Source organism: Embiotoca jacksoni, unplaced genomic scaffold (assembly GCF_022577435.1).
Source record: "Embiotoca jacksoni isolate LCO1_2020_lvr unplaced genomic scaffold, fEmbJac1.0.p SCAF_5, whole genome shotgun sequence".
Lineage (NCBI taxonomy): Eukaryota > Metazoa > Chordata > Actinopteri > Embiotocidae > Embiotoca > Embiotoca jacksoni.
Genome location: NW_027185403.1, coordinates 22,469,263 through 22,489,733, shown reverse-complemented (window position 1 = coordinate 22,489,733; position 20,471 = coordinate 22,469,263). Strand labels below are relative to the sequence as shown.

Below are 20,471 nucleotides of genomic sequence, written 5' to 3'. Positions count from 1 at the left end.
CAAGAAGGGGAGGCAGTGATTCTCCGAGCAGCATCCCGAGTTCATGAGTGTTTTCCTCTTCCTCCCTCTGGCTTCAAACTGTGTGCAATTAAAATTGTTTAAATCCAAAATGCTTCGAAAATGATATAATTAAACACACACAAAAAAGATGGACATAAATGCAACCAAATACTCAAACCCTAATTCAAAAGTCTGTATTTTTAATGGAGAGCCAGTGGAGAAAATAGACGGCAAATGTATCTCATATTTAGACAGTCGGTTAAAATAACAACCATAATTATGTATAAATTAGTGGTTGCAAAAAACAGGGCAAAGTCAATTTCTTTTTATTCTGTTTTATTTATACAGCTCCAAATCACTCACAAAAACACATTCAATCCCAAACCAACGTGTGATGATGCTGTTGTCCAAATTAACTTCTGTTTACTAATTCAAAGTTAGTCAGTCAAGTGAAAAACATGAGTCACTCAAAATGAGAAAGTACAAGTTAGAGAGAGAGAATAAAGAGCCAAACTCCCCACATCATAAAGGGGAAATATTTAATTTGGAGGGAAATAATCAGCTGCACAACAGCAGTACTGCAGAACAAAATGACAATTACATGATACACAAAATAAAGCATGCTTGAAGAAGAGTTGAGGGAAGTCTAAAACATGTTATGGAATTTATAAATGAAATAAGTTTAATGAAGAATTTTTGTTGTTGTTTTGTTTTGATTTCCTGCCAAGCGTTTGCTCCACACTCCAGTCCAGCAGGTGGCAGTAAGTTGGTCTGCCAACCACCAACAAATAACCTAATAGAAGAAGAAGAAGAACATCCGGCGGAAGTAAACAGAAAGCGCTACAACCGTAAACTTCCCGGTCGTGTTTCGTCTTCGCAGGTAAACGTTTCAGATGTTTGAGTCAAAATGTCTTCAGCTCGGTATCCGAGAGAGTTTATGAGCTCGCGACTGACTGCTGCTGCTGCGGAGGAAATATTCTCCGCGTGGGAAACAAGTGTCGTCCAGCAGCAGGAAGAGACCGAGCGTCGGCGCGCACAGCTGGAGGTCACGTGGAACCCGCACGTCAGGTTACACAGAACAGGTGAGTGAAGCTGAAACACAGGTAACACACAGCAGGTGAGTGAAGCTGAAACACAGGTAGCTGAAACACAGGTAACACACAGCAGGTGAGTGAAGCTGAAACACAGGTAACACACAGCAGGTGAGTGAAGCTGAAACACAGGTAACACACAGCAGGTGAGTGAAGCTGAAACACGGGTAACACAGAGCAGGTGAGTGAAGCTGAAACACAGGTAACACACAGCAGGTGAGTGAAGCTGAAACACAGGTAACACAGAACAGGTGAGTGAAGCTGAAACACAGGTAACACAGAACAGGTGAGTGAAGCTGAAACACAGGTAACACACAGCAGGTGAGTGAAGCTGAAACACAGGTAACACACAGCAGGTGAGTGAAGCTGAAACACGGGTAACACACAGCAGGTGAGTGAAGCTGAAACACAGGTAACAGAACAGGTGAGTGAAGCTGAAACACAGGTAACACACAGCAGGTGAGTGAAGCTGAAACACAGGTAACACACAGCAGGTGAGTGAAGCTGAAACAGGTAACACACAGCAGGTGAGTGAAGCTGAAACACAGGTAACACACAGCAGGTGAGTGAAGCTGAAACACAGGTAACACAGAACAGGTGAGTGAAGCTGAAACACAGGTAACACAGAACAGGTGAGTGAAGCTGAAACACAGGTAACACACAGCAGGTGAGTGAAGCTGAAACACAGGTTACACAGAACAGGTGAGTGAAGCTGAAACACAGGTAACACACAGCAGGTGAGTGAAGCTGAAACACAGGTTACACAGAACAGGTGAGTGAAGCTGAAACACAGGTAACACACAGCAGGTGAGTGAAGCTGAAACACAGGTAACAGAACAGGTGAGTGAAGCTGTAACACAGAACAGGTGAGTGAAGCTGAAACACAGGTAACAGAACAGGTGAGTGAAGCTGAAACACAGGTAACAGAACAGGTGAGTGAAGCTGAAAGACTCTGAAGGAACTGACGCTTCAACAGGACTCCATTATTTATCAGCAAGAAACATGAATGCAGCTGGGGTTAAAAAAAGAAAGAAATATTTAGCATATATATACTCACCTATATAGACTTTTCTTGATATATACTCACTTATATATACTTTACTTGATATATACTCGCCTATATATGCTACATGCTTTTCTTGATATATACTCACTTATATATACTTTACTTGATATATACTCGCCTATATATGCTACATGCTTTTCTTGATATATACTCACCTATATGTACTTTTCTCGATATATACTCACCTATATGTACTTTTCTCGATATATACTCACCTATATATACTTTTCTTGATATAAACTCACCTATATATGCTTTTCTTGATATATACTCACCTATATATACTTTTATTGATATATACTCACCTATATATACTTTTCTTGATATATACTCGCCTATATATGCTACATGCTTTTCTTGATATATACTCACCGATATATACTTTTATTGATATATACTCACCTATATATACTTTTCTTGATATATACTCACTTATAACTCTATAATGTTTAGTTAACAGGAGTATTGATTTCGTGTAGTTTAAAGTGCTGAGTCGTGTGTCAGTTTCACAGGAGAACAGCAGGTGATTTGTTTTAATCTCCTGCTGTTTTTTATGGATTATAGTGAATATGGTTCGTTGTAGTGCATGCAGGATTTATGACAAACATGTGTTACGTTAACAGGACTCATGGTGGTTATTTGACTTCTTGGGGAGTCACAGTGTTTATTGAGACCCTTGATTTCCAATAAATCAACATTACATCAGACTGAGTGGTGTGAAGGGACCGGACCAGAATTCACACCACCCAGTTGAAGATCTTCTGTTTTATACTTTTGTAGTGTTTTATTATTTTGCATTGTCAATAAAAAGCTCAAAGAAGACCTTTAATAAACAACCTAAAACATAAGTTCAGCATTATTAAATTCACAACAGGCTCCAGATATCTTTTCTCTTGTTAATCTTGATGTCCTGAGGGTTGTTTCAATGCAGTTGATGACTATATTTTCAGTTAATAGAAAAACACAAGGGAAGTCGATTTATTCGCAAAAATAGGAGTTTAAAAAAACAATGAAAACAGTCCTTTCAACGAAGAGAAAAATATTCTGTTCATAATGTCTGTAGTGGATTTAAGGAAAATATAAGAATCCAATGAAAAATGAAATGGTGGGTTTCACATAAAAACAGATATAAAGGAAAATATAGAAATGAAACATTTGAAGATATAGAAAATAAATGAAATTAACACAAATAAATCAAATTGAAAATACAGCAAAATGTGTTTCCATATCATCATATCACATTTCTGCCACGTTGTTCCTCCAGACGTCCGACAGCTACGCGCCTGTAAGGAGGAGGAGGTTCCCGCTGACCTGGAGAGGAGCTCCGGTCTGGACCAGCCGGAACCAGAACCTCTACTGATTAAAGAGGAACAGGATGGAGAGCAGCTGATACTGAAGCAGGAGACGGAAACCTTTGTGGTAACTTCTACTTATGAGGAAAGGGACCAAAGTGAACCAGAACCAAACAGCGACCAGCTCCTCTCGCATCATTTTCCCGTAACAGAGAGCGAAGATCAGAAAGGAAGCAAGAATGTGGACTCAGGTTTGACCTGGAATATTGAGTCGAAGCAAAGGACGAAACATCACAAGAACAGAAGTCATGTTAACCATGAAGACGACTCTCCCATGTCAGACAGTCAGCGTGATACCGACAGCGTTAAAAAGCCTGTGAAATGTGACACTTGTGGAAAAGTCTTTAAGAGTAAGTCTCAAATGAAGAGACATCACCGAACCCACACCGATGAGAAGCCGCACTCCTGCAACACCTGCGAGAAGAGATTTAACGACGCATCAAAGCTGAAACGTCACATCAGAACTCACACAGGTGAGAGGCCGTACCTCTGCAACACCTGCGGGAAGAGATTTAAAGACACGTCATCGTTGAAGGATCACACCAGAACTCACACCGGTGAGAAACCTTACTGCTGCAACGTCTGTGGAAAAACATACACACACACATCCTCACTGAAGTGCCACGTCCGAATTCACACGGATGAGAAGCCGTACCTCTGCAACACCTGCGGGGAAACTTTTAAATGGGCGTCGATGCTGAAACGTCACATCAGAACGCACACAGGTGAGAGGCCGTACCTCTGCAACACCTGCGGGAGGAGATTCATCGACCCAACAACTCTGCTGTATCACATCAGAACGCACACCGGAGAGAAGCCGTACCCCTGCAGCACCTGCGGGAAGAGATTTAAAAGGGCGTCAACGCTGAAACGTCACGTCAGAACGCACACAGGTGAGAAGCCGTATTCCTGCGAGACGTGTGGGAAAAACTTCACACACATGTCATCGCTGACGTGTCACATCAGAACTCACACGGGAGAGAAGCCGTACTCCTGCAACACCTGCGGAAAAAGATTTGCCGACTCGTCGCCGCTAAAATACCACATCAGAACTCACACAGGTGAGAAGCCGTATTCCTGCAACACCTGCGGGGAAACATTTAAGAAGTTATCAGCACTGAACTTTCATCTGAGAACTCACACAGATGCAGAGTCGTAGTTCTGAAACATCCGATGTGAACCAACGGTGACAATCGGTTTGAGGTTTAAAGCACTTTTAAAATGTGCCTCAACAACATTGGTTCTCAGTCACTGAACCACTGAGATCCATCTGATCAGATCTGGTTCTGATCTTTGTCCGACTGCAGTTTGATGTTGTCATAATGTGTCATGGACTCGTGGTGAATCTCACAGAAGCAGATTTCAGTTTTAACCTCAACTGTTGTGAACAGATGTAAACTTATACAAGAAAACAGGAAGCCAGACATTGGTCCAATTCAGTGAGTTTCAATGTGAACCGACACATGAGCCATGTTTATTTGTATTTAGAAAATCATGTATGAATTGGCTATTGAAGGTTTTATTTGCATTGAATTATTATGACACTAAAGAAATCTTAAAAACCGGAGGATTCTTCTGAAGTCTTCCAGTTCAATGTATCGTACACATTCATTATGGGATCATTTCCTCATAATTAGGGGAACTGGACATCATCAATCATTAAATAGTCCCTTACTATTTATTCTTTTGTGAATGTAATGCTCTTTTTAATAAAACCTTGGCTCAATAATGAAATCTGAAATGGAGCTTGAAAGGCAGGTCATCATCTCGTACCATCAATCTGTTTCACTTATGTTTTGAAAAAGCAGCTCCTTTAGTTTTTATTCTTTACCAGAACCAACTTGTTTTTTCTTTTGTTGACAGCGGTGCTAAAAAAAAGTTTGTGTCTTTCAGAATTTACCATATTTCTGAATAAATATGACCTAAAACATCATCAGATCCCATGCAGCTAAAGAGAACCCAAATAAACAAATGAGACAAAAATATTATTTATTTACTAATTTATTTAGCAGGAAATTGGCCGTAACTCATTAAAGATTTGTCCAATCATCATTAACATTGATAGATATTTTAATACCTGGTTTGATGATGAGCCACTTTGGGTGCCAAAAATATCCTAAAATTGTACATCAAATCCTTGTGAACAAACCTTGTGCCCCTGATGGTGGCGCTATAAGTAATAGTCATGAAAGTAAACATTTTGAAAGGCCAGGACCCCCAATAATCGATCTGAGCGCTATTTCATCCATTATGACTCACACGTACAGTTTAATAAACTTTTCTAAAAGTCTTATGGACCATAAAAGTCAGTCATGATGGATTTTCTATTGTTTCGATTTTTTTGAAAAACACATTTTTGACATTTTCTGTGTCTCACCGCTGGACAAAGCTTATCAAAAGTAGAATAAAGATCGTCAATATCTTATTTGTTTTTTGAAATAAAGACCAATGAACTTTAAAAGGGCACATAAATGGATCAAAGTCTCATTTTTGAGCCAGTCATCACAAAACTTCCAGGATGTGTCCACATCAGCACCTGAAAGTTTCAGTCAACTTTATTATTACGTGCTGCTTCAAATGCAAAAATACAGACGTGGCTAAATACAAATCAAACTATAAATCAGGAATTGTTTGTTCAATAATTACAAAACTATAATTTGATGTTAGATAACAATGTTGAATGTTCAGTCTGTGTGAAATATATTGACTTTGTTCAACAGGGGGCGCCACCACTTTTCAACATGTTGATTAAACTGGTGTAAACTGCCATAAACCAACATTTTTATCCAAACATCACAAAACCTCGTGGATGTGGAACTAAACTTGTGAAAACGATCCTGGTTCCTGGAAATAAACATCAAATTTTATTCACGTCTGATTAACGGCCGTCAAATGGTGAAACTATGAGGTGATGAACTTTGTGATTGTTCTCACTTCTTCAAACAGATGTGAACTGAATGAATTTTACTGCTTAGTCAGAAACCCATTGTTGGTCGTGGCTTTAGTTTAGCTCGATTGAATTGCTTATTTATATTTTTTTGTTATACTTCATACCTCTATTGTGAACTCTTGAGTCTTTCATTATTTGTTCAGAGCATTTTTTTTAATATTTTACTGCATACTTCTCTGTTATTTGTAATTGCATCAACGTTTTATTTCAGAGGTGACACTAACAACTTGTAAAGTATGTAATATACGATGCAGTTAAAGAAGCTATATGAATACATGTTTTGTTTTCAACAACGTTTAAAAATATAAATATTTTTTTCAATACTATTTATTCCCACTGATGTTCCCAAATTGATGGATTAAAGGATTCTTGTAACTATGAGTGCCGTGAGCCTAATGGGTACTAATGTAAACAAAGGAGAGTGTCTGAAGGAAATATGGCCCAAAATAAAGTTGTTTTTCAGATGTAATATATTTATTCAAATAATAAAGTTTCAGAGGGTTTAAATATAACATGCAAGAGGTCGTTCCATGTTGCGGCTGACCTCCTGGAGATCAAGTTAAAGTGTATGCTGTGAGACAGTTTGGTAGTTTGAGCCATGCAAGTGTGCCTCATGTTGAGCATTCATATTGACGGGGGTGAAACATAACTGAGTCCTTTTACTCTAAGTACAACATGACTGTCCTCAAATAGCCTCGCTTTAATTTAAGTAGATAAAAAGGCCGATGTTTCCCTCTAAAGTTGGTGGAGGTCAAAAATAAAAATAAAAGAAGAGGTAAAAGGAGAGTCTGTTTTGTGGTGTTTCAAAATGTGAGTTGTAGACTTTTCCATATTTTTGCTAATTATGACCAAATTCCAAAAAGTAAATTAAGAAAATCCAATTACAGAAATGAGAAAAAAAAAGTATTATATTCCATCATTTATTTATTGAGGAAAATCATCCAATACGAACTGTCAGCTATGTCCACCATGTCTATGTTAATAGAAGTCATCATATGTTATTGTTGTGTTTCATTTTTATTGGTCCCCACGTAGTTCAAAATAATCTAATTCAGATTTGAGGATTCTAATTAAACCCCATTTGTACCATTTTAAAATGCTGCATAATTGACTTCCTTCCTTGTTTCTATTAGATAAAGTTTCGTGGTGGTTAGGGACATTAGAAATGCTGAGATGAATGTTTACTTTTATATGTAGATTGCGTCGGTGCTGCAGGACTGTCGATGTTAAAACACAGTTTAGATTTACTCTGGAGTTTGTTCAGCAATGATAATTAACACACCGGAACCGGAGGTGGCGATATGCCGCCAGACACGTTGGTTTACGATCCGAAAACAAAGACGAAGAAGAACGTGCCCGCTGATCTTACGTCACATCCGGCGGATGTAAACAAAGCGCCACAAGCTTCGCAGGTAAACGTTTCAGATGTTTGAGTCAAAATGTCTTCAGCTCGGTATCCGAGAGAGTTTATGAGCTCGCGACTGACTGCTGCTGCTGCGGAGGAAATATTCTCCGCGTGGGAAACAAGTGTCGTCCAGCAGCAGGAAGAGACCGAGCGTCGGCGCGCACAGCTGGAGGTCACGTGGAACCCGCACGTCAGGTTACACAGAACAGGTGAGTGAAGCTGAAACACAGGTAACACACAGCAGGTGAGTGAAGCTGAAACACGGGTAACACACAGCAGGTGAGTGAAGCTGAAACACGGGTAACACACAGCAGGTGAGTGAAGCTGAAACACGGGTAACACACAGCAGGTGAGTGAAGCTGAAACACGGGTAACACACAGCAGGTGAGTGAAGCTGAAACACGGGTAACACACAGCAGGTGAGTGAAGCTGAAACACGGGTAACACACAGCAGGTGAGTGAAGCTGAAACACGGGTAACACACAGCAGGTGAGTGAAGCTGAAACACAGGTAACACACAGCAGGTGAGTGAAGCTGAAACACAGGTTACACAGAACAGGTGAGTGAAGCTGAAACACAGGTTACAGAACAGGTGAGTGAAGCTGAAACACAGGTTACAGAACAGGTGAGTGAAGCTGAAACACAGGTAACACACAGCAGGTGAGTGAAGCTGAAACACAGGTTACACAGAACAGGTGAGTGAAGCTGAAACACAGGTTACAGAACAGGTGAGTGAAGCTGAAACACAGGTAACACAGAACAGGTGAGTGAAGCTGAAACACAGGTTACAGAACAGGTGAGTGAAGCTGAAACACAGGTAACAACAGGTGAGTGAAGCTGAAACACAGGTAACACACAGCAGGTGAGTGAAGCTGAAACACAGGTAACACAGAACAGGTGAGTGAAGCTGAAACACAGGTAACACAGAGCAGGTGAGTGAAGCTGAAACACAGGTAACACACAGCAGGTGAGTGAAGCTGAAACACAGGTAACACACAGCAGGTGAGTGAAGCTGAAACACAGGTAACACACAGCAGGTGAGTGAAGCTGAAACACAGGTTACAGAACAGGTGAGTGAAGCTGAAACACAGGTAACACAGAGCAGGTGAGTGAAGCTGAAACACAGGTAACACAGAGCAGGTGAGTGAAGCTGAAACACAGGTAACACACAGCAGGTGAGTGAAGCTGAAACAGGTAACACAGAACAGGTGAGTGAAGCTGAAACACAGGTAACACACAGCAGGTGAGTGAAGCTGAAACACAGGTAACACACAGCAGGTGAGTGAAGCTGAAACACAGGTAACACAGAACAGGTGAGTGAAGCTGAAACACAGGTAACACAGAACAGGTGAGTGAAGCTGAAACACAGGTAACACAGAACAGGTGAGTGAAGCTGAAACACAGGTAACACACAGCAGGTGAGTGAAGCTGAAACACAGGTAACACACAGCAGGTGAGTGAAGCTGAAACACAGGTAACAGAACAGGTGAGTGAAGCTGAAACACAGGTAACACACAGCAGGTGAGTGAAGCTGAAACACAGGTAACAGAACAGGTGAGTGAAGCTGAAACACGGGTAACACACAGCAGGTGAGTGAAGCTGAAACACGGGTAACACACAGCAGGTGAGTGAAGCTGAAACACGGGTAACACACAGCAGGTGAGTGAAGCTGAAACACGGGTAACACACAGCAGGTGAGTGAAGCTGAAACACGGGTAACACACAGCAGGTGAGTGAAGCTGAAACACGGGTAACACACAGCAGGTGAGTGAAGCTGAAACACGGGTAACACACAGCAGGTGAGTGAAGCTGAAACACAGGTAACACACAGCAGGTGAGTGAAGCTGAAACACAGGTTACACAGAACAGGTGAGTGAAGCTGAAACACAGGTTACAGAACAGGTGAGTGAAGCTGAAACACAGGTAACACACAGCAGGTGAGTGAAGCTGAAACACAGGTTACACAGAACAGGTGAGTGAAGCTGAAACACAGGTTACAGAACAGGTGAGTGAAGCTGAAACACAGGTAACACAGAACAGGTGAGTGAAGCTGAAACACAGGTTACAGAACAGGTGAGTGAAGCTGAAACACAGGTAACAACAGGTGAGTGAAGCTGAAACACAGGTAACACACAGCAGGTGAGTGAAGCTGAAACACAGGTAACACAGAACAGGTGAGTGAAGCTGAAACACAGGTAACACAGAGCAGGTGAGTGAAGCTGAAACACAGGTAACACACAGCAGGTGAGTGAAGCTGAAACACAGGTAACACACAGCAGGTGAGTGAAGCTGAAACACAGGTAACACACAGCAGGTGAGTGAAGCTGAAACACAGGTTACAGAACAGGTGAGTGAAGCTGAAACACAGGTAACACAGAGCAGGTGAGTGAAGCTGAAACACAGGTAACACAGAGCAGGTGAGTGAAGCTGAAACACAGGTAACACACAGCAGGTGAGTGAAGCTGAAACAGGTAACACAGAACAGGTGAGTGAAGCTGAAACACAGGTAACACACAGCAGGTGAGTGAAGCTGAAACACAGGTAACACACAGCAGGTGAGTGAAGCTGAAACACAGGTAACACAGAACAGGTGAGTGAAGCTGAAACACAGGTAACACAGAACAGGTGAGTGAAGCTGAAACACAGGTAACACAGAACAGGTGAGTGAAGCTGAAACACAGGTAACACAGAACAGGTGAGTGAAGCTGAAACACAGGTAACACAGAACAGGTGAGTGAAGCTGAAACACAGGTAACACAGAACAGGTGAGTGAAGCTGAAACACAGGTTACAGAACAGGTGAGTGAAGCTGAAACACAGGTAACAACAGGTGAGTGAAGCTGAAACACAGGTAACAGAACAGGTGAGTGAAGCTGAAACACAGGTAACAACAGGTGAGTGAAGCTGAAACACAGGTAACAACAGGTGAGTGAAGCTGAAACACGGGTAACACTGTTTATACTGTTGTGTTTGCAGGCTTGATATCCAGAAGATGTTTCTGCGGTTTTAAATGAAATGAAACGTTTGTTAAATCATCTCCAGTCTGAAGCTCCATGAAGAACAGGCTGTCCACGTGTTTTTATTGTTTGTTTTAATTCAACCTGAACTTCTTCACTTCCCAGTGAACATCATGAGTTTTGCTCTACCTGATATGATGACTCCAGTCTGGAGTTCCCACTGTGTCTGTCTGCTGATAACCATGTTTCACCTGACATGACGCTGCACATTCATTCCCACCATTATTTAAATTCTTGGACAAACTTATAGTCCAGCCTCGAGTTATGAATTTAACTTTACAGACTGAAATCCTACTTTTTTTCAGCAAACTAGCGACACACACTTAAAAAGGGTCATTTCTTTCTTCAAGGATCTTCAGTAAACATAGAAAGAATAATTGGAGACATAGCAGGAGGTTTCACGTGTTGATTTATGGACACGTTGAAATCATAAGACCTTCTGTCTCACTTCAACCAGCAGCCAGAACATCTGTCCTCCACATGTTTACATCAGGAACTATTTATTGTGTTCTTGCAGATCTCCCACAGCAGCACATCCGTCAGGAGGCGGAGCTTCTCGCCGAGCCACCTCCACAGGTGAAAGAGGAAGAGGAGGAGCTCCAGATCGGGCGGGAGGAAGAGCAGCTTGCACTGAAGCAGGAAGCTGAAACCTTCGTTCTCGGTCAGTGAATGTTCGGACATCAAGAAACATTCAGAGTCTTGTTCCAAAGCGTTCAGTGTTCTCAGTACAGAACCACCAGAACACTACCAGTACCAGGATGAAGCACTCAGAACGCTCCAAAGAAGAAGAAGTGAGAAACTCTGGACACTTTCCACCCTAAACGGTCGCCATCTTGGCTCCGTAGAGGAAGGGGGCGGGGCCACAGACATAAAGGATTTTCAAATTAAAAGCTTGTGATGAAGCTGCAGCTTCCTGAACACAAAGTGTTTGTTCTCCACTGCTGCTGGACAGAAGAATCAGTGTGTTCGCTGAGTTCAACACAGGACACAAAAACACGCTGAATTCTGGGTAAAATAATTAAATCTGCAGATGTGTTGGAGGCTGATGTGTTCACATGATGAGGTCATTTCCTGTCAGTGCAAAACAGCAGTGTGAGATTTTAAATGACACTACTTCATGTACGACACAGTAAGAGTCCTTTAGTGGAAGATCACTCCTGATTGTACTGAAGGAAGTTAAGAACACAGCGTTTGTAAAAACTCATCAAGCACAAGAAAGAGATCGACAGTCAGCAGTAGTGATGGGAAATAAAATGGATTCACTTCTTTCAAAGAGTCAAGACAACATTCATCAAAGGTCAAAGGTCATTAGGACGTCCATCCCACCTCCTTCTCCTTCACTCCTTCTTCTTAGTTTTCTGGAGGTCCATCTGAAAATAATCCCTCATTTTTTTGAAAATAAGATCCAAAAAGACCTGTTTTTGTTTGATTGACAGGCCTGTGGTGCAGTCAGGTTACAGCTATCGGTGGGCGGGACGTAGTATCGTCAGGTTTCCAATCAGATCGGTCAGATCCACCGCTGGCTCCTCCCCCAGCTCGTCCAAATATGGTCACTTCCTGCTCCAAACTGCTCCGAACTAGCAAAGATGGTGACGGACAGAATCTGAACTGGAGGATTCATAACGTTCACAAACCAACGATGACGTCACTGATGGTTGATGACATCACTGATGGATGATGACGTCACTGATGGATGATGACGTCACTGATGGTTGATGACATCACTGATGGTTCCTGATTGCTCATGTCACTAGCACCAAATTATTTGTCTCATTTACATACTTTAAATTTCACTTGCAAATGTCAGCAACACACTGCAGAGTCAATAATTAAAATTATAAGATATTTTCTTAGATGTGTTGTCATATCATCACATTATTGACCCGTTCTCATGTCCTTTTGTCCTTCAAGATGTCCCACAGCAACACGTCGGTCAGGAGGAGGAGGAGGTTTCCGCTGGCCAGCCGCTCTGTAACCTGGAGAGGAGCTCCGGTCTGGACCAGCCGGAACCAGAACCTCTACGGATTAAAGAGGAACAGGATGGAGAGCAGCTGATACTGAAGCAGGAGACGGAAACCTTTGTGGTAACTTCTACTTATGAGGAAAGGGACCAAAGTGAACCAGAACCAAACAGCGACCAGCTCCTCTCGTATCATTTTCCCGTAACAGAGAGCGAAGATCAGAAAGGAAGCAAGAATGTGGACTCAGGTTTGACCTGGAATATTGAGTCGAAGCAAAGGACGAAACATCACAAGAACAGAAGTCATGTTAACCATGAAGACGACTCTCCCATGTCAGACAGTCAGCGTGATACCGACAGCGTTAAAAAGCCTGTGAAATGTGACACTTGTGGAAAAACGTTTGAACATAAGTCTAAAATGATTAGACATCAAAAAACCCACACAGCGGAGAAGCCGCACTCCTGCAACACCTGCGAGAAAAGATACAAAGACCAGTCGTCACTGAAACGTCACATCAGAACTCACACAGGTGAGAGGCCGTACCACTGCAACACCTGCGGGAAAACATTTAAGGACGCATCAAAACTGAAATATCACACACTCACTCACACGGGTGAGAAACCGTACGCCTGCAGCTTATGTGGGAAGAGATTTTATGCCAAATCAAACCTGAAATGTCACATAAGAATTCACACAGGTGAGAAACCTCACTCCTGCAGCACCTGTGGGAAAAGATTTAAAGACAAATCGTCACTGATGTATCACATTAAATCTCACACAGGTGAGAAGCTTTACTTCTGCAACACCTGTGGGGAAAGATTTAAATCACTGTCAATACTAAATTGTCACAAAAGAACTCACACAGGTGAGAAACTTCACTCCTGCAACACCTGTGGGGAAAGATTTAAAAGCATATCATCCCTGATGTATCACATTAAATCTCACACAGGTGAGAAGCCTTACCTCTGCAACACGTGTGGGGAAAGATTTAAATCCTCGTCAATACTCGTGTGTCACATAAGAACTCACACAGGTGAGAAGCCTTACTCCTGCAGCAGCTGCGGGAAAAGATTTAAAGGCGCATCATCACTGAAATGTCACATAAGAACTCACACAGGTGAGAAGCCTCACCCCTGCAAAACATGTGGGGAAAGGTTTCCACGGTTACCAGCGCTGTTACGTCACATTAAAACTCACACAAGGGAGAAACCGTACGGCTGCAACACCTGTGGAGAAAGATTTTCAGACTCGTCCCTGTTGAGAGATCACATCCGAACCCACACGGAGGAGAAGCCGCACTCCTGCAACACCTGCGGGAAAATATTTACACGGTCGTCATCACTGAAACGTCACAGAAGAACTCACACATCTGTGAGGAAAGATTTACAGACTCATCAATGTTGAAATGTCACATCAAAATTCAAACAGGTGAGAATCTGTAGTTCAGACACATCTGCAGTGAAAAAAAGTCTATGGGGACCAACAACAACAACAACAACAACAACAGTGGCTTCATGTTATTGCGTGTCACACCATGTGAGGGATCTAATAAAATCTGGTTTTGATCTTTGTCAGACTACAGTGTGATGTTGTCGTAATGTGTCATGAATATGTGGTAAATCTTACCGAAGCACATTGCAGTTTTACTTTCACCTGTGTTGTCGTTGTCGTTGTTTTTTTTAACAAAGTGTTTTGAGATGTGTTTCGGGGCCGGCGTGTTCAAAATCATGTGAACAGATTTAAACTTTTAAAAGAAACAGGAATTATAATGTTTTAAAGATTCAGTTAGACGCACTGTGAACTTAAACATGAGCCATGTTAGTTTATTCTTTTTTTATATTTAATAAATCATCAACAAGGTCTCCCGACTTTATATTTCTTTTGTGAACACAATGTGCTTCCAGAAATTAGCAGCACTCCGATGTGAATAAAAAAAGAGGTTGAGAAGAAGCAGCACCTCCACGTTTTATTCTTTGACAGAATCCTTTTGTTTTTGCTTCAGTTTACAGTGATGCTAAAATCAACCTGCATCTTTTATAGCTTTTTTATTTTCCCTGACCAAAGAAAAAAGTATTGATACCAGCTACTGGAATGAAATTGTAACTAAATGACAAAGTCATTGAATTTGCATTTCAATTACAATCCCGTTTTCAAAAATGTTGAGATGCTTTTTAAAGTCTAGATAAAAACAGAAAATGGTGATTTGCAAATCATGTAAACCCATATTTAATTGAAAATAGACCAGACACAACATATCTAATGTTGAAACTGAACATTTTTATTGTTTTATGAAAAATATGTGCTCATTTTTAAATTGATGGCAGCAACATGTCTCAAAAAAGTTGGGACAGATTCAACGAAGGACTGGAAAGAGGATGAAAAAAACAGCTGGTAGAGTAATTAGGTTAATGGGCAACAGATCAGTAACATGATTGGATATAAAAAGAGCTTCACTACTCTGAAAGACTGTGTGGGCAAATACAACTCAGGAATCATTTTCTTCCATATGAACTTGCAAAGAATTTAAGTATTTTGTCATCTACGGTTGTTACATCTCATCCCGTCCGTTAAGTTCTTTTCTCTTATTTTGATCAATTCAGTCTTCCTTTTCCTGTTTTATTTTGATACTCACCTCGTCTCGTTTCAGATCTCTTTACTTCCTGTCCCTCCTGTTTCCCGCCTCTGTGATTGTCTGCTCCACCCTGATTGTTTCCACCTGTGTCCAATTGTCTTCCCGCCCTCTTGTGTATATAACCTCTGTCTTCCCTTCTGTGCCAGTTGGTCGTAGTTCAGCTCTTCGTTCCAGTTGTTCTTGTCTGAGTTTTTACCGTATGATCCCGTAGTGTTTTCAGATCTGCCTTTGCCCCCCCCTCCCCCCTCCGCCACCTGTCTGGCTTTTGACTGACCTCTGATTTTGATTATTGGATTGTCTCATTGCCTCTGAGTTTTTGGATTTCCCTTTTGTACCGACACCTGGACTTTAACTCACAGCTCAGTTCAAAACTTCTGTACTGAACAGATGCAGGTTAAAACTCTCCAAAGAAGAAACCAGATAGAAACATGAACCAGAAACACCGCCGCCTTCTCTGGACCGAGATCATTGAAGATGGACTGAGGTGAAGTGGACAACTGTCCTGAGGTCTGATGGATCACAATCTGAGATTCTGTTTGGAAATCATGGACGCTGCATCCTCCAGGATAAAGAGGAGAGGGACCATCCAGCTTGTTATCAGTGTACAAACATGTTCCTGTCCCAACTTTTGAGACATGTTGCTGGCATCAAATTCAAATTGAGCAAGTTTTTCATAAAACAATACAATTTCTCAGTTTAAATATTTGATATTTTTCTTTGTTCTATTTAAAATTAAATATGGATTTACATGATTTGCAAATTATTGTATTCTGTTTTTATTTACATTGTAAACAGCGTCACAATGTTTTTTGAAAAGGGATTGGTAATTGAAATGCAAATTTAATGATATTTTGTTCTTTTCAGTTCCAATCTAACTTTGTTCCAGTAATAAGTGTTTGATCATCCCAGTGGAACAATCCAAGACTATATGGGACAGAAAAAGAAGAAAAACAAAGGGATAATAGAAATCAAGCAATATATGGAAAAATGCTTTATTTAACATGATTGACATGATTGTACGCATTGAATTCTGGAAATATTGCTAACATGTAAAACTGTATTTTTGACCACAGTGGAGGTCCAAAGTGGAAAGAGCTTCGCTAGGAAACATTTTAGACAAAGAAAAAGAAACGGTCACAACAATAGTGACATTTTAAAGGACCAGTGTGTTGATTTCAGGAGAATCTGTTGACAGAAATTGAATGTAATATTCATAATTATGTACGATGACCTGATACGGAGACTCGTGTTTCCGTTGCCTTGCAATGAGCCCTTCACATCTGCACAGGAAGCGAAACCTTTTCTGCCCCGCCGTGTTTCTACAGTAGCCCAGAACAGACAAACCAAACTCTGCCTCTTCAGAGCACCTTTCACGATTCACATGAGTTTAATGGTCACCGTGGATTTTCTCACATTCTTGGAAAAGAGCAGTTGAGGGAGGATGTTCAGTTTCTTGCAGTCTGCAACCTCAACACTGAATGCTGTTAAATCCAACACACTGCTCCTTTAACAGCAGCAGCAACAAACCCGGATAACGTTTCAGCATATGCACATATTCAACTGCAACATTCAGTCAGAATTAGATTTTAAGTTTGATACAGGACTAGAAATCTTTTAGTTTACATTACTGCAATGTAAACTAAGAAAAATGTGTAGTCACTACAGAGCCATGAAACTCAGATGTTCTGTTAGTGTCCATCTCTAGACAGCATTTTGGTTTCAGAAAGCAGTGCACCGACAACACGGGAACATTACTGTGTGTAGGATTCAGAGTGAAGCTCTGACATTGATTGTATTTTATTTCACTTTAATCTGTATAATGGATCCATGGATGGGTTTTATTGTGGAATTTCTAAATGAGTTTTTCGGGAATAAAAAGACGATACAAATGAAAGGATGGTGTTTTATGATATTTGGAGAATTTGCAGCGTTTTTTTATCCCATAAATTGAACAGATAATACCTTAAACACACCTAAAAATCATACAGAAATTAGTTAAAGGAAGCTTAGAGTAAAAAAGTTTTCTGTTTTATTTGAGTGTGAAGACATTGACTGCCTATAATCTAGCACAGCTTTGGTTTTATATAAAAAAGGCCAAAAGGTAATCAGTAGAAGTACAGTAAGTGCTCATATTGTGAACAGGCTGGTGATACAGCAGAACATTAGACAGTGACAGATGGGAAACTGTCAAGTACGCTGGGAGAAGAAAAGAAAAAGAAAAATCTGAGATTAACTGGGCTGAGAGATGTGAAGCAGTTATCATCTTTGGATAGTTCCCATGAGTCACAGCTTTTACAATGAAGAGACACATTTTCCTCGTTCTCTCAAGAGCTTTCCCCTCCACAGGGTCGCAGGTAGGCATCGTTCCCAGCATGCACTGGGCCTCGACAAACACTTTCACACTGACGTTGATATCTGAGAGGAGTAGGGAGGCGCCGATCACTCTCTCACCCCGCTGCTCCCAAAGAAAACGAAGATCCAGAAAAAAAGACCCAAACCAAACCCAGGTATTAATGTCATGCAGCCGTTATGAAGTCCTGCAAAGTCGGTGACGATTTCCAAAATTCAAATTGCTTTTGAACCCTTTTTTGCTCGTGTCAATCTACACAAATGTTCAGTACTGTTAACACTCATGAACAGAAAAAACACTTTAGATGATGAAGCTGCGTCCTCTATCTTCATGTCTCCTCTAAGCCCTCTTCATGCCCCGCCCCATCAGGCAGGCGAAGATGGTCATCACCATTTTTGGGTTGACCTCCACCAAGTCGTCAGGCAGGGCGAAGACTTTAGCGCCGATCTTCCTCGCCATGGAGACGGCATACCTGGTGCAAGAAAGGCTCTTGATTAGTGTCACTACTGCAGCGTATTACATCATCATACAAAAACCCAGCAGCTACGATGATTACTTGGCATTGCTCAGTTTGTCTTCGTCATCCAGACTTCCTGTTTTAACGAGTTCAAAGTTCACACTGTGTGGCTGGATGGCGTCAATCAGGTCCAGAACTGGAAGACTGGTACTGATCGCTTTGTCCTAAACACACACACAAACAAACACACACACACACACACACACACACGACATTTCCTGTTATTTGTCTTTGACAGAATAAAATCCTACTTTCTCTACAAAAGTGAAACGTTTCACTTACTTTAAAGCTTTTGATGGATGAAGTCTTGCCGGCTTCGGCCAACGTCTTGTTGACCCACGAAACTATCAGATCATCTCCAGCGACTTCTCCGTGTCCGAGGTCTTCAAGGACATTTAAAGTGTACCTGCGTGCAGATGTTCAATATCAACAATTATTATCATCAACTTCACTGTGACGCTGATTACAACAGCTTGTCACAATTACAGTAAACACAAATACTGAATGAATGCCGACTCTTCGCACACTCCCTCCGTGCTGTTGCTTTTCTTTATGGCTTTTCAGCGCCCTCTAGCCATCGTCTCCAGTAGATACAGACTTTGTTCTGTGTTTTTTGTTATGTTGATGTCTCAAAATGACAACAGGGTTCATGAAGAGAAGTCTGTTAAGAGTGAATCACCTCCTCATCAGCTGCCACACCAGCGCCAGGGTCAGAGTGGCGTTCCCATCGTACAGGTCCTGTCCACCAATTCCCACCAGGGAGAAACCTGCTTTTGTTTTACCAAGTTCCACGGCGTAGTTGCAGTTTTCAATCTGTCGTGCAGAAACACACAAGCACGCATAGTGAGCATGTTTTGAGGCGTGTTTTTTAACAGCTGCAGCGTGACATCATCGGGATCAGCCCCGGTGCAAATATATTTCTTTAGCTCCTCCACAAACGGCACATATTACAAAGGACAGGAAGGAGGGGCTTGGACAAACAAATTCCCCAGCATGCCTTCTCCCTTCGTAAGGCCTAATAATAATAATTAGAAAATATTTCTATTTGTTAATAAAACATGAACAACAATCCAGTAAAGACAAATATAAATAAAAGGCAAAAAGGTAAGCGGGTGGTATTTTTATCCATCACATGGAGAATAGTTGTTTTTTCAAAGTTTTGATAAATCATTGAAAATGAAAACCGCTCATGTGTCCTTGCCACCTCCTCCGCTGCTCGACACCAGCGATAGTTACATTATTTGTTATGAACAGGTGTGTGTGTCCTTATTCATCCTCCGATGTATGCACACTGTATAGTGTGTAGTGTTAGAGACACAAAGCTACTGCAGTAACTGCAGCTTCTGTGGTGTCATGTAGAAAGTTGTGAATGGCCACATGCACATATATAAACTATTTACATATACTTTACGGTGTTATTTAGAAAGATATCCTTTTTTATTTACAAACCCGCTCTTTAAATGATATCCAGTTGCATAAAGTGTTTTGTTTATTTACCTTTTTTAAATGACCTCCTCCGACTGCCTTGAACGGAGGCAGGTTGACTCGGTTGTCCCAGTCCACCGGCACCTTGATCCTCTCATACAGCTGCAGGATCACCATGGCGTCCTGCAGATCGCTGCACATGGACACACACACAGATGTGAACACACCGTACACATGCATGTGTTTAAATAGTGAGCTGTACATCAGTGTGGTGATGAACAGTCATTTCAGACAGAGATCCTGACCCGTAGATGTGATGGACATAAGGATTGACTCCCAGCGAGTTCATCCAGTTCCTGAAAGTTCTCTCCTCCCTCGACTCACCTCGAGATTGAAAACAAGAGGATTTTAGTTGTAAAGAAAACTACTTCCTGTAAGAAGTAAAGGAAACCAGTTCTTACCCTCCAGGTTCCAGTCTTGGTTCTCTGGTTTGGTGAGAGCCGGGTGTTTGTTGAAGAGCGTGGCCACAAACGCCATGTTGAGCTTCGCGTTTCCACAAACGACGTCGGTGGCGGTTACAAACTGTCGGCTGTCCAGACGGTCGGCCTGCACCAGCATACACTCAGCTCTCTTCATGAGATCCTTCTCCTGGAGACACACACAGATTCACATTTCATTTAAAACAAATAGATAGAATAGATGAAGC

The 20,471-nt window shown here is 41.5% G+C and overlaps 3 protein-coding genes across 4 annotated transcripts in view; 2 read left to right on the top strand and 1 right to left on the bottom strand.

Annotated features, from left to right (window-relative positions):
* The first annotated feature begins 833 nt into the window (after positions 1 to 833).
* On the top strand, positions 834 to 6,923 carry LOC138211487 (zinc finger protein 782-like). Of its 2 annotated transcripts, none has more exons than XM_069171420.1 (2): positions 834 to 1,082; positions 3,422 to 6,923. In XM_069171420.1, exons 1-2 carry the CDS (start codon positions 908 to 910, stop codon positions 4,666 to 4,668), a joined length of 1,422 nt encoding a protein of 473 aa, XP_069027521.1. In that variant the 5' UTR covers positions 834 to 907; the 3' UTR covers positions 4,669 to 6,923. The 2 variants fall into 2 exon arrangements, with proteins under 2 accessions (XP_069027521.1, XP_069027522.1); XM_069171421.1 differs by having other exon boundaries at positions 997 to 1,990; positions 2,024 to 6,923.
* A 924-nt stretch (positions 6,924 to 7,847) lies between these two features.
* LOC138211486 (zinc finger protein ZFP2-like) lies at positions 7,848 to 14,703 on the top strand. The gene is made up of 3 exons (XM_069171418.1): positions 7,848 to 8,073; positions 11,398 to 11,541; positions 12,792 to 14,703. The coding sequence occupies exons 1-3, from the start codon at positions 7,899 to 7,901 to the stop codon at positions 14,243 to 14,245; spliced, it is 1,773 nt and encodes a 590-aa protein (XP_069027519.1). The 5' UTR covers positions 7,848 to 7,898; the 3' UTR covers positions 14,246 to 14,703.
* A 1,738-nt stretch (positions 14,704 to 16,441) lies between these two features.
* Positions 16,442 to 20,471, bottom strand: part of LOC138211379 (plastin-3-like) — a 12,632-nt gene continuing 8,602 nt past the window's right edge. Inside the window, exons 10-16 of the mRNA XM_069171211.1 lie at positions 20,227 to 20,413; positions 20,071 to 20,149; positions 19,838 to 19,958; positions 19,020 to 19,153; positions 18,623 to 18,746; positions 18,380 to 18,504; positions 16,442 to 18,295 (exon numbers count right to left, since the gene is read on the bottom strand). Of these exons, the coding sequence (XP_069027312.1) occupies positions 18,163 to 18,295; positions 18,380 to 18,504; positions 18,623 to 18,746; positions 19,020 to 19,153; positions 19,838 to 19,958; positions 20,071 to 20,149; positions 20,227 to 20,413 (903 nt within the window). The 3' untranslated portion in view covers positions 16,442 to 18,162. The remainder of the gene's footprint in view (positions 18,296 to 18,379; positions 18,505 to 18,622; positions 18,747 to 19,019; positions 19,154 to 19,837; positions 19,959 to 20,070; positions 20,150 to 20,226; positions 20,414 to 20,471) is intronic.